General features: G+C 38.6%; 1 protein-coding gene across 1 annotated transcript; it reads left to right on the top strand.

Annotated features, from left to right (window-relative positions):
• Window positions 1-2,684: 2,684 nt before the first annotated feature.
• ids (iduronate 2-sulfatase) lies at window positions 2,685-13,425 on the top strand (the record flags this gene model as incomplete). Its single annotated transcript, XM_083891504.1, has 11 exons — window positions 2,685-2,847; window positions 3,033-3,121; window positions 8,002-8,205; window positions 9,521-9,691; window positions 9,785-9,911; window positions 10,377-10,547; window positions 10,937-11,043; window positions 12,391-12,507; window positions 12,905-13,015; window positions 13,118-13,243; window positions 13,345-13,425. Exons 1-11 carry the CDS (start codon window positions 2,700-2,702, stop codon window positions 13,423-13,425), a joined length of 1,452 nt encoding a protein of 483 aa, XP_083747630.1. The 5' UTR covers window positions 2,685-2,699.
• Between the last annotated feature and the right edge of the window lie 1,264 nt (window positions 13,426-14,689).

Here is a 14,689-nt window from a genome sequence, read left to right as displayed (position 1 = left end):
TCCGCCATTTTCTGTTTTTTCTTCTTCTTCTTCGTCTTCTTTGGTTAGGCAGACTGGCGTATTGCTGCCCCTACTGTTCGTTAAAATAAAAGTATCAAATCCCTTTGTATATTCCTGTTTTGTGAAGATATTCCATCAGTTTGATTGTCTTTGTCAAAGAATCCAGATTTAAGAGTGTGCGCATACTGAAAACAGTTTCCCAATCTGCTCCAAGTTTACTGAAGAGAACCCGTCTTTGACTGGAGTGTAGTTTGCCTCTGGTTTTTCGTTTTCTTCTTCGTCTGTATATTTCCGGTACACTAAATTCGGTATAGGCGGACTGCTCCTCCTCAGGCTAGCTGTTTATGGAGGGCGATAAATTATATTATAGTAAATAAATGAATGTATAATTAATGAATTACATTTATAAATAAATTTACACAGAAATGTATAAAAAATAATAAAGAAATACTTTAAAGAAATTATCAATGTTTTTGTTGACTTTCATCTATTGATTTATTTTATTCTTATATTTATTTCCTCATTCATTTATATATCAACGAATTCATTCATTCATTTACTCTTTTATTTATATATTTATTTATTACTGCATTCATTTATGTATTCTCTTATTTATTCATTCCTTTTTTATTATAATGTCATGTATCATCCTCCATAAATTGTAAGTCTCAGTGAGGTCACTTTCAAGATTAAAAATTCAAGAATGTTATTGTCTTTGCACAGTGAGTTTAATTTTAAAATCACAAAGGCAATAAAAAAGAAGTAATAATTATAATTTAACGGAGTTCAGCTAGCAATATAATACATAAAGACAAAAATACACATTATACATTTTATTCTGTCTGTGTGCATATGGATTTAATATTTTACGAATTACAATTTTTCCCAAACACATTTTCAGAAATGTGTCTCGAGTCTTTCAGAACTCTGAAGACAAACTGAAGAGACTTGAGTACTTTGTGTCCAAGAATTCTCTCTTCTCAGAACTGACTCTCTCCACTAAAACAATAAACACAGCTATAATATAAACAGAACATCTAAGAACACAAATTAAACTACTAACCCTAACCCTTATTCAGTATATTGTCTATCTTTAGATGATTGTTTTAATATGCTAAAACGACTTTAAAACTGTATAAACACACAAAAACAAACGACTCAAGCTACAGCTATTGACACACGCCATTTAAATAAAGTGTAGCAACGTTGGGGGCGGGGCGAGTGTTAAATAAGCCAATGAAAACCCTCTATTTGGATGACGTAAAAATCAGGAAGTTATTAAAAGATGACACAGACAGGCTGTGATATGTTTTGACGGTGTTTGGTGGACGATACATCGCGGAGGGAGAACAGAAACACACCGACACACAAAGATGTTCCCACTTGTCCGAGTGTGGCTTCTCCTGTTTCTCCACACACTGACATGTGCTGCTCTCGCGAGAAGAGGTAGAGTTTGTGCTCGGTTAAACTTTTGACTATAAAATATCATAAAGAGGTGCAAGTTCTGGTTTTATGAGACATTTACCGCCGGAGTTTTACCTGCAGAAATGCGTTTCGGTGGTCGGTGTGTATGATAAGTCTCTAACTAGCTGACATTAGCGATAATGAATGCTCATTATGTCGTTTATGTGTTTATTCAGTGGCCGGAGCTGGAGTTTCCTGGCGTTAATTCATTTAACGAGGTCAAAGAATAACTGTCATTGTTTACATGTGGGCTTATTTGGTTAGCTGAGGTTTAGATGAAAGTAAAACCTTCCACTTTGAATATGTCAATGTTTTATTTAATATAAATCCCTGCTTCTTACTTTGAGAATACATTCCTGTAGTTGTATGTGCAACGGCTGAAATAGCTTAACTGAATAACTAGTTTGTAAAATTGTCCATTGGGGTAACATAAACATAACGATTATCCTGACTAAAATGACTGCACTTCATGATGTTATTATTGCATGTTTGTAAGTATGTGCTTTAAGGTTTTAATATATATTCTTCTGTCTTCATTTGGTTTGAATTCGTAAGCAAGACAATAAATAAATACTTGCACTGTTGTAATGCTACAAATACATGTCACTTAGGATGCGTGCTGAAGTGAAAATAAGGAATTCTAAACAGAACTAATAATAAATCAATAATAAATCAGTTCTGCAAGGACTTAGAAGATGCTGCTTCAAAATAAATCACTAGGACTCTAAGATGGTGAAGGCGATTCCAAGTCACTGATTTTGCTGTTAATGTAAATTCTTCACAAAATTCATCATCACAATCCACATATTTGCAGTGTTTTTTTTTGTTGTTGTTTTTTTTATCATGATGCGTGATAAAATTGTGTATTCTGTCCTTTTCCCACTTTCCTTCCTATTAGTTTGGAAAGCCCGGAGAGCTCACAGATGAAGAGTGAAAGCAGTGCAAACATGACCGTGCTTGTGCTTGTTTTTCAGAGAGGAGAAATGTCCTCTTCATCATGGCAGATGACCTGAGGCCATCACTGGGCTGCTATGGAGACTCTGTTGTGAAATCACCAAACATCGACCAGCTGGCATCCAAAAGCCAAGTTTTTCTCAACACATATGCCCAGGTCAGTCAATGCTGGGTATGTTTACCACCTCTGGGACTAATCAGATTATGTAATCTCAGTGCAATCTTGGCATGTGTGTTTTCCCTTTCCTTAGCAAGCTTTGTGTGCTCCCAGTCGAGCCTCTATGTTAACTAGCCGCAGGCCAGACACAACCAGAGTCTTCAACTTCGACTCCTACTGGAGAGTTCATTCTGGAAACTACACCACTTTGCCTCAGTACTTCAAATCTAGTGGGTACTTCACCGCGTCCGTGGGCAAGATTTTTCACCCAGGTAAGATTAATAGCATACTCTCTCCGGAAAAAAAGAAAGAATAAATAATTTAAATGTTGTTTTCACAAACACTGTGGTCAGCATAAAAAGTTTCATTAAAAGTGTAGATGGTTATTATAACGAGTCTGATCTGCATGATATTATTGTTTCCTCATTACCGCTTGTGTTGTTTTCTCTTGTTTAAGGTATCTCCTCCAACTTTTCGGATGACTACCCTTACAGCTGGTCCATCCCTGCCTATCATCCACCATCATTTGAGTATGAGAAAAAAAAGGTACTTGTTTATTATTCTTTTATTCACTTAGGTGTCTAACTAAATACTATAATTGTGGTTCTCTGCTAAAAATGAAACAGAAATCTACAGAGAAACATTTAACTAACAAGGTGTATGTGTGATATCTCAATGCGTATTTGCACAATACATAAACATTCTATTATCATTACTATAACAAAAATCTCAGTGTCTGAGGCCAGTGGCGGCTACTGAAGAAAATTTCAGGGGGGGGCGGATTTATTCTGATAATGATTAAAGTGACCCATTCAATAGGTGGATAAAGCAAGACAGCATCAATTTGTTGTTAGATGATTAAAAGAGTCCTCCTTGTGTCCACTAGATGGCAGCTTCATAAACAAAAATTTACAAATTTACATGAATCTAACTAGTGCAGTACCCGTAGTAAGTATGCATGCCTATAGTGGGAGCTGAAGAAGATTTTTCAGTTATGGTAATGCATGATAAGGAACGTAAAGGCTAACATAATACAAACACTGTGCATAATGAGGTTGCAGCCAGTGCAGCTACTGCTGATGAGCCGCTGCCTGCCTGGTCACAACAGCTATGCTTATGCTTATGCTAATCGAACATTTTAAAAATTCCATTGTGCCTAATGAGGTTGCACAGTGTTTTTATTATGTTAACCCTACGCTAATGCTAATCGTAGCATCACTAGCTAACCTTTGGAAACAGGTTTGCCAAGTTAGCCGCAAAATAGTAGCATGCTAATACTAAATAAATATGTGTTCGCGTATTGGTGAATCGACACGGACTTCGTCGTTTCAGTATAACACCATGTTCTGCGTTGAACCGTGTGAAAATCTCACCCACCATGAGGACAGCCTCATCACTCCCACTTCCAGACAGTGCTCTGCCTGCCTGGTGTAGCGTGATAAATCGGTGGAAGTGCAGCATGATAAATCAGTGAAAATTAAAATGATTTTTTTCACAAAAATTTGAAAATCAAGGATGCACACCATCGGGCCAAGCTAAACCCATATCCAAAATCTTGGGGTGATCTGACTAACGGTCAGTGAGATATTCCTGTCACAGACCCACAGACGCAACATGCTTTATAGATATATGTTGTATGATGTAAAATAGCTAAACAGGACAGAAGATGTGTTCAGCAACCACATAAAGACAGGGGCAGCATATTAAGTCAAGTATTTATTAACCGACCAAGGATCAAGAGCTTTCACAACCTTTACCAAATACAGTACATACAACAAACATATGACAAGATAGTGCAGTCAAATTATTAAGTGTAAAGGAAAGTGCAGAATTTGATCTTTTAGATGTGTTGCTAAATGCATATTACAATATTTTCTTACACAAAGCAGTACGATTGTCTGATTTGCGTGAAGTTTAACCTGCAGTTAAACCCTGAGCGATACAAACATCAACGATGTTAGCAAACAAGCTAACGAACGTTGCCTCAAATGACTGGTGTCAGCTGCTACTACGAGCCATAAACAGCTAACGCGTATGAAAGCGTGAACTCCGTGGCACTGGTAAAACTATTTGTACTTATCAGTTAGTGCTGGGACCGGTTAAACGAGCACAATCTTCTGTGTATTTTTAAAACACTGAGCTTCGCTTAGGGCGCCGCTAGCAGAGAGGCGAACAAGTTATCGGGAGACGTGACTCCTCTTTGCTCAGTTTAAGTACGCAAGTATGTTTGTGCGAACCTAAAAATCCTCATTGAAAATGCATTGGAGAGTAAGTTTTCAAAAAAAAAAGTTTTAACTTGAGAGTCAATCAAATCGCCCCAAAAGAGGCGGGACCATTTAAAACATGACTTGAATCTGACAATTCTGATTGGACAATGACAGATAATATGTCCAGAACACTGATAATAACTACTTTTGCTGGCAGAGATGGCTGAAAGGAATATTAGTTCTAAGGATCTTTGGAATTGGTTAGGGAAAAAAAATATCTTTCTCCTCGGTAGTGAGTCGCCCAAATCGTCCCTATACACCGTCCGCCCATGTCTGAGTCATTAACACTCCAACTCTCAGTGAATTAATCATTTTCACAGAAACTGGAGTTGGATTATCTCTTGTGAGCTGGCTTTGAAAAATTAATTCATATCCTGTAGGGTCTGAGTCAGAGCCTGAGATTGCACCATTTGTAAGAGTTCTCTGTCGGATACGTAGTCATTCAGAGAATCATGTGGTCAGACAGTCACAGGCTCATGGGCAGCATGTGAGCAAAAGCTGATGCCTCTGTAATCTTTCAGGTGACAAAATGCAACATTTGTTTCACTTCCTTATCCTGTCTTGATTCCTCAGAGCATCCTCCTTCTTTGTGGCTTTACTGCATCTTTCAAATTGTTAAAAATCCACCTCGATTTCTTTGTGCTTCACGCGCGCTTAAACCCCAGTGTCGTTAGTTTCTATTCCGACTGATTCGTCTTTGTTCAAACATGGTTCAGTGTTATTCCCAGCACTAAGTAGAATATTATCCGACTGACTGAACTGACTGGTGTAAAACAGGTTTCATGTATTCTGCTCACATTCACCAAGTAAAGCTGGTTAAGTAACAATCCTCACATACCCGATGGCTGAGGCTGAGAGAGGGGGACATTTTTAATTTTTTAATTTATCCATGGATAACTCTGAAGGTAACCAGCGGGCAACTGATGATGAAATGTTGAGATGTTGTGTCTAACCACGACATCAATAATTCCAAGCAGACTGTGGACAGAATACATATGCATACGAATCGGCGTAAATTAAAAGTACTTATTGCTGGATGTGCTGTAGCAAACACACAAACAATGGAAGCAGATGTTTCATGACTCTTTCTTTTCATATGACCTTATCGCAGTCATGAACTTTCTGAGCCTGATTTTGGCAGTTTAAATCTCAAGTTGCACATTTCCAACAAGGACTTTGAAGCTATTAGTTGCTATTGGCAGAAAAATGCTAGTGGATTATAGGGATGCAAAGGTATTCGGTATTTTACCGAACCGTTCGGTACACCCGAACCCGTTCAATACGCAAGGGCAAACAACGGTATTTCGGTACGTTTCAGCCCGTCAAAATGTAATAAAAGATTAAAAGCAGAGACATGAGCGCAGCTGCGCACCCAGCTGCTCTGCTCATGCTGCCTTCAGCGTCAATCAGCGCGAGTGAACGAGACTCTGAAAAAAGGAAGTTTGAAGCGGCAGTCCTTATTTATTTTTCATTTGTGTGGCTGATGTGTGCACTATTGTTAAAATAAAGTTTGTGGTTTGATTGTATCTGTGCTTTTAATTATTTTTACAATGTAATATTGTCTTTGCTAGTCTGAGCAGTTTTATATTAAGATATCGAAACCGTACAGATACTGTGGCACCAAAACCGTGATACATACCGAATCGTGGAGAAACTGTACCGTTGCATCCAAGCGCCACATCATATCTCCCCCGCAGGAGTAGGCAGAGTCTATAGTAGACTCATGTTTGTGACATAATTGCGTGCTAATGTTTCTATTTAAGTACTGCATGTACAAATATGCAGCTGCTTGTCAGCAGGTTTACCAGCACCTTTTAAAGGTGATGACATCTCACTGGTGTATTTGTCACTTATGTTATCACCTCCACCTCAGTGTGACCATGTTTCAGTTACAGGATGTACAGTTTGTATGCTTCAATGCTACCTTTCCTGCTTCACTGCAGGCTGTGTCTATTTTACTTTTATATCGTTCCTTGTTTTTGTGGTTGAATGAGGTATCGACACATTACACTGGGTTACAAAAAATTATAATTGTAAGTTGTCTATGTTCTTTCAACTGAATTAGGACCATTTTGCGCTGCTGAATCCAAACATTTTTCTCAGTCAGGTCAGGTTTTTATCCTAATTTGATTTAGAAAAATCCAAACTTCTGACTAAATTGATTAGATTTTGGTTACATTATCAGTTGATTTTTGTTAATATTTCTCATCCAAAAAAAATAGTTTTCTAACAGATTCCTGTTAGGAACAATGGTGTATTCACCGCAGATGGATCTTCTAGTTGAAGCCATTTCATTCACTTGTAATATAAAAAAAACAATTAGTCATAAGTTGGCACATGCAACATTTTCAGAGTTTGTTTATTGCAAGAAATATAAAATCATTTTGCATCATATGACGTGAAAATACCCGTACATGTAAACAAAAATGTTAAAAAACAAATATGTAGCTTTGTTCAGAAAGTTGACCTGATTGAGCAAAACCAATGTGATTTTTGGATTCAGCACATCAAAATGATCCTAAATCAGCTAAAAAAAATAAAAATTAAACAATAAATTTGGTGTCGATCACAGTTATCAACACACACCAACTTCTGCTTTCTCCTGCCTTTTCTCACTGGAAGTTTGTAAACTGCTCTCTCCGAACAAAATTCATAGAGAAAAGGAGTGAGTTTACATCACGGCTCACATAAGATGTTGGTCCCCACTCCTGCCTTATCTTGTGACTTGAAATCCTTCATTTGGATTTACAAAAGTGACATAAACTTACCAAACAGGACAGCCCTGTAGTTCCTGTGTCCCAGCGAGCGAATAACACTGATCTCGATGAACTTTGTGGAGGTAGAAGTGAGTGGTTTACAAACTTGAGTAGTTGTAGATTTTATAAGGTGAGTCTTTTGTTATGGCTAAAATCCCACAGTCCTTTCCGACAGCCATGTTATCAGTGAAGGCAAGTGTCTGAGCCCCAGCAGCTTCAGGGTTGATAACTTGTTACTACCTCATACAACCACACTTAGGATAAAAAATATATATATCCCCTTCATTTGAAATTATGTGTCAGGTTCTGGTCATCAGTTCAACCGTCTCCTCAACAATCTCAGTAGGATCAATCTATTAAAACAACAATAATGATAATAATTGTATGAAAACTTTGTTTTCAGGTTTGTAAAGGCGAAGATGGCAAACTCCACGTCAACTTGCTGTGTGCGGTGAACGTGACGGAGCAGCCTGGGGGAACCCTTCCAGATATGGAGAGCACAGAGGAGGCTGTGAGGTTACTGAAGAGTTGGGCCAACAACAAAGATGCTCCTTTCTTCTTAGCTGTGGGCTTTCACAAACCCCACATACCCTTCAGGATACCGCAGGTACACGGCTGAACATCGGTGCCCGCTAACACATGGTTAAATGACACAAACAATTGCAAGATACTATTTAACTCATAAATCAGTATTGTGGAATCAGTATTTCCATTAGCCGCAGGTTGTCTCCGCGCGTAGTTATGATGAATGGCTGCATGTGGAGAAACGCTGGCCTGACGGAGAGGAACCTGTAATAGCAAAGATAGAGATGCACACACTGTCTCTGAAGTGAATGAGATGAGAACTGACATGGATATAGAGGAGATGCAGTTCAGCATGAAGGCAGAAGAGAGCGTGATGTAGTGGAATTGGAATGAGAGCGGAGAGTGACAGAGCCAAGATGGATGTCAGTGTGCGAGAGAGGTTTCCCATAGAGTGTAAGCTGAGAGATGAAAAGTGGGGGAAAAGGTCAAGCCGGCTCGTCTCTGCCTGCGTGTGATGTACGATGTGATTTTCAACATTTTGTGTGGACACGCCCAGACAACAGAGCGGACCACAAAAAGATGGCATTTCCTTGATCGATAAAAAAATAAATAAAACAAACCATAAACATCTGAGATAATCTACATAAACCTGAGTGTCGGATAACTCCCTTTTCATTTTGAAAGTTAATTATCAGGCCTGTCATTTGATTGATTATAACTTTTGTCAAGACACTTTTTGGTAATTAGTGGAACAGTATACAGTATTACAGGTTTTAAACGGTCTTAAGTCAGGTTAAGTAATGTAATGTTAAGTTAAGTAGGTTAAGTAAGGTTAATATTGATGAAAGATGTCAGCAGAGAGTCAAAGGGCCAATAGCTAATGATGTTTGTTTTCACAATATTCACATCTTAATGAAATGGCACTTCAAATGTTATGATATTCTGTGGGAAAAAAACAACATTATTTTCTTTAGAAAGGCATATGGTGGTTTGACCTTTGGGCCTCAGAGGCAACTTTTCAGAAATAGAAGGTTTTTAAATAGAGAAGTGGTTAAGACACACAGAAAAAGGGGGATCTGAGGGAAATGCGAACAACCCTGACCTTAGAATAGCCATAACTCAATGTCATGACTCATGAGGATGCTGAAATTGACCCTGTAATTAACAGGAAGCCTATGTGGACAGACTAAATAAAGACCTATGTAGCCTATGTTAGATTTTTACCTTTAGAGATGATCCAATTTCTACCCTGTTCTTTGCTTTGAAAAAGTAATCCAAACGGTTAAGTTTGGGGTGAAATTTATTTTGGAAATGGTTTTGCATTTGAAGAAAAACTGGCAAATTGAATACTTGCACAACAACATTATATAGCATTATATTTATATGTTTATTCGCAGGAGTACTTGAGCCTGTATCCCATAGAGAACATGACCCTGGCTCCTGATCCCAACGTCCCAGAATTCCTTCCTCCTGTTGCCTACAGCCCATGGACAGACATCAGAAAGAGAGACGATGTCCAGAGGTTAAACATTAGCTTTCCTTATGGACCAATTCCTAAAGACTTCCAGGTATGAGCTTGCTGTGATGAAGACTTTTTCTACCATTTACTACACAATTATCCTGTCTGTGAAATAACACTGTTTTGTCCCACTGTCTTCCAGCTGCGTATTCGTCAGCACTACTTTGCTGCTGTGTCTTATATGGATGCTCAGGTTGGACGTCTGCTCAGTTCCTTAGATGCACTTGGTCTAGCTGACGACACGATGGTGGTGTTCTCCTCAGATCATGGTTAGTAGACGCTTGCTTTAGATAGAAGACAGGAATGGATGAGGATGACACGATGATTCCTTTTCACATGACTTTATGAGTTGTTTACCCTTTAGGCTTTAGATAGTGAGATGTTTTTAGAGGTTGCTGACTATGTGGTTGCACCACCAGATGGCAGTGTTGCAACAGCACAGTGCGTCTCCTTTTTATGATTTTTTCTGTTGAAAAAAGAAAAGAAAAAAAAACTCCTTGGGAAAAGAAATTGTCATAAAAACTCAGTCTTTTAATTTTACCTCCAGTGAAAAATGCTGGAGTGACTCTAATTCATTATATATTCAACATTCAAACAAAAGCCTTCATTTTCATATATAAGATGGTAAGAAAAAACATCAGTAAGACTTCCTTTAAACCTTCCTTTGTCTAAAATGATGGTGTAGTTGCACTGACTGCGTCTCGACATATTTTGCTCTCTCCCTCTTGTTTCAGGTTGGTCATTAGGTGAACACGGTGAATGGTGTAAATTCTCTAATTTTGATGTCGCCACACAAGTCCCTCTTATCTTTTATGTTCCCGGCATCACCACACATCGGGATCAGTTTGGAGAGTCCACTTTTCCCTTCATCGACATCTTAACCCAGCCAAAGTACAGCTTTAAGAGTAAGACCCACCGCCGTCTTCACACATTAATTGCTATTGATAACATGAAACGTGTACTTTACTCTTCAGAGCACCACGAATGTCAAGTCAAATAAAACTAAATGAGGATTTTTTTTAATTGGTCACATCAACCTTGTTGAAACATTTATTAATATGCCAACTTTACTTTAATGATCTCTTTGATATAATGGACACATTTAAAAGTATTTAGACAAGGATACACTTTGATATTTTGCCTCCAGACAGTTTTTTTGCTTCAAATGCAAATGGTGCAATGATGATGAAATTTCAGTGCAGGGTGTCTAGCAAAACTTAGGGGATGTCTAAACGAATTTGCTGTCGGTGGTTAAAAGACTTTCCTCTAATTGGCTGACCCCTCTCTCTTTCAGATGACAAAGTGAGAAGAAATGTGGCGGAGTTGGTGGATGTTTTTCCCACAGTCGCTCACATGGCTGGCCTCAGTGCACCTGAGCATTGTGCTGATGTTTCCTTTCAGGTATGAAAAGAAAATGGTAGCATTTATTGAGTCTTAGTAGTTTTCAGACCGAACACACCAGCGTTTTTTTTAATGTATCTCAGCTGTGAAGACAAAGATGCTCTGGTGCATTTCATTAGTGGCATGGCCGCAGGGAAGTTAGTGGATTCAGACTGAAATATCTTGACATCACAACAGTTGGTATGGATCGCTGTGACACTGATTAATGAATGAAGTTTGGTGATTCCACTCAAGTTTTTAGTGAAATGTCTCAACAGCTGTTGGATTAATTGCCAGGGAATTCAGATGTTCCAGATGACTTGTCATTTCTGAGTCGATCGTATACAGTTTGATCTGGTCCCATCATGCCAGAATTCACATTTTGTCCAGTATTATAATGATGACAAAATACTTGCATACTTTCAAATGTTAACATACCACACAATCATGGTGATTGTTGTAAATATTATACCTGCTGCCTTGTTGATTTAGTTCTCTGCACCACAGAGCTTAATGCTGAGCTAATGAAAATGATAGGAAAATACTGGTAACATGGCTACAAATTAAAGGGGACATATTATGCAAAATCAACTTTTTAATCTTTTAAATTCTTACATTTGGCAGCACAGAGTCCTACACAAACTTCCAGCCTCAGAGGATTTATCTGTCCAGTGGATACATGTTATATATGACGGCAATGTGCCTGCTAGAGCCTGCAAATTATCACTTTTCCAAATGCTAACTGCTGTTAGCTCCCAGTAGCCTCTGTGGCTGATGTAAGTTCTGAACAGGGCTGTTTTGACAGGGTGATTGAACTGCTGTGGTGCTTCATCCTTAAGGTATTTTGACCAAAGCATGTCACAGACATGTTCATTAGGACATCAGGGAACTTGGTTAACTTGGAGATATAGGGTATAATATGACTAAGACTAATACAATCAGTTTAGCTAATTTCGCACAATATCTTGGTTCATTTTTTACAAGTACTGTATTGTATTGTATACAACATTATCATTGTGCTGGATGCTAACATACTCACATGGTCTTCTTGTTGATTCAGTTGCTGTAGGTAATAAGTAATTAGTGAACCAGACGTTGCTATTAAAGTGTACAAAAACAATAAAATCCAAACCACATAGCTGTTCCTGTAATTACTTCACATTACACTTGTATTTTCTGAAAAGTGAACTGCAGAAACACAACTCAAAAGCCTGTGGGCACCTTGGGACGACAGCACAACATGGCTCCCCAAACTGAATCACGACATAATCTCTCCATAAACACGTCCAAATGTATCCAACATGACTGTGATCTAATTGTCTCTGACATACATTTCCTTGACTCTGCAGCCTGTTCTCTTGCTTTCAGGTGGAGCTGTGTACAGAAGGAAGCAACCTGGCACACACCTTCCGACGCAGAGAGAGAGGAAAGGATGAGGAAGCAATAGCTTACAGCCAGTATCCTCGACCTGCTGATACACCACAGGTACCAGAGGCCGTCTGCGGGTTGTTGGTTTTTAAAAAAAGCGAATTAAAAATCCTTGAACTTCTATGTATTTACACCAAGTGTGTCACACTGATAAAAAGAGTGTGAAGGTCATGAAAAGTGAAGTCCTGTTGAATGTGTGCTTACATGACCTGCCACTCTTTGAACCTCACATTTGCACCAGGGCTGCCAGCTTCAAACACACTGAATTAAAGTGTCCAATTGAGTGATGCACCTGCTGTAGGTTAATGTTTGCACAGGACTGTTTGGCAGCCTGACATCAGCTCATTGGCAGGCACGCAGGATGAGTTGGCAGCTGCAGATGTGACCACACTGAGGAGATATTCCACGGTATTTTGCTCCGTTTTCAAAGTTGTTGTGTTTTTTTTTCTATCAGATGAACTCTGACGTTACTGACCTTAAAGACATAAAGGTCATGGGTTACTCTCTACGCTCCTGGGATTACAGATACACTCTCTGGCTGGGATACAACCCGAAAACATTTCAGGTAGGTGTATCGCATACCTCGCTCATCTTTTCTGGCACACTATTTTCAATAACGGTGACACATTATTCTTATAATCTAATATTCATATGCCTCTTCATATAGGTGAACGTGTCTGACATCCATGCTGGAGAGTTGTACCTGTTAGCAGACGACCCTGGAGAGGACAGTAACGTCTACAGTGACCTGGAACAAAGTGTGGTAATAAAGAAATTGTCCACTCTGCCTCATGTAGGTTAAAGTTGATTTTATATTCTCATTCACTATTGGCTTCATTTATTTATTCATTTGTTTATTTACCTACTTGTTTACTTCTGTTTTGACTCGTTCAGCCTGTGACTCTTCAGAAAAGAATGAAGCTGCAGCTCCTCTACCTCACAGCGGGGATGAAAATGAACCGGGGGAAGGCGTGATGACAAGAATAAACTACAACAGATGGACAAACAGGGATATGTACAAAGGGAAGACGGATGGGTAAAACTTTTTTTTTTCTAGAAAGGGAGAACCCCTTGAATATTTCTTTTAACGCACTGCATACTTGATTCTGTAATCCCAGGGGGTCACCATTGATCTTTAAAGCTCAGTTCATGACTCACTGTCAAACAGACCTGGATTCACCGTGAGGAAAGAGAATAAAAATATATATGTTTTTGGTTTTAAGATATTTTGCCTTTGCAGGAGTTTCCTTAACACAGGTATAATTTTAATTCTGATGAAGAGAGCCATCCATGTGGGAGCAGAAAGTCGTGACTGCTTCCTCTTACTCTCCCACAACAGCTGCTCTCATTGTGGGTAATTACTGACTTGTGTTGAGTAAATGTCTTTGATTTTGAATGGCAATAGTTGAAGAAAGACCGTTTGCTCTTTGGGGGCTTTTTCTGTTCTGCAAGGTTGTAGCATTAATGTAAATATGCTGAATAAAAATCTATAGTTAACTATAATACAGTAGCCAAATTGCTGAAGATTAATTTAATCAATTTGTACATATTTAATAATTCAAATAAACATGTCAAATTATGTAATAATGTGGATTTTGTGGTGTTTGGTCAGACCCTCGTCACCTCAGGCTAGTTTCCCTCTGTTCACTAGATGAATTATATTTACTTTACACACACACACCAGTGCTAGATTCTCTAATCTAACTCAACTGTCCTCAAAATGATAAACAGCTCTGATCGACTGACCTCACCACGTCCTACAACACTGACAACACATTTTACAAGCCTTTTACAAATCAATCTTTTCATCAAAGAAACACCATTAAACCTGATATTGATTAATAGTCACACCATCTTCCCTTTTGGAACAAACATATCGATCAGTCAGCTTCAGGTGTAGTGTTTCACAGTACAACAGCTAAAAAAAATGACTTGAATTGTTTTGTACAGTAATGTAAAACAGAATTACATTTCTATTTGCACTTGATGTCCCCTTGCTGCCGTTTGCCGGTCCTCTTGTAAACAGTCAGTTCCGATCAATTTGTGGGCCTGAAATGAAGTGAGTAAAAGCCATCCCATAATAATTCAATGCAAATGAAACTGAGCATTTTACTGCTGTTCCGATGCGTGAACATTTTGTGCTGCGGTAATTTAGAAGAAGGCAATTTCGGCTTAGATTTCAGGTTCAGCAATGAATCAAAGCGGTTTAGTTTGACGACTTTTACTGAAGGCTGCGCTG

This window comes from Microchirus variegatus (assembly GCF_963457635.1).
Source record: "Microchirus variegatus genome assembly, chromosome: 6".
NCBI classification, from domain to species: domain Eukaryota; kingdom Metazoa; phylum Chordata; class Actinopteri; order Pleuronectiformes; family Soleidae; genus Microchirus; species Microchirus variegatus.
The sequence above is the reverse complement of the archived record's forward strand: the minus strand, read 5'-3'. Positions and strand labels throughout refer to the sequence as shown.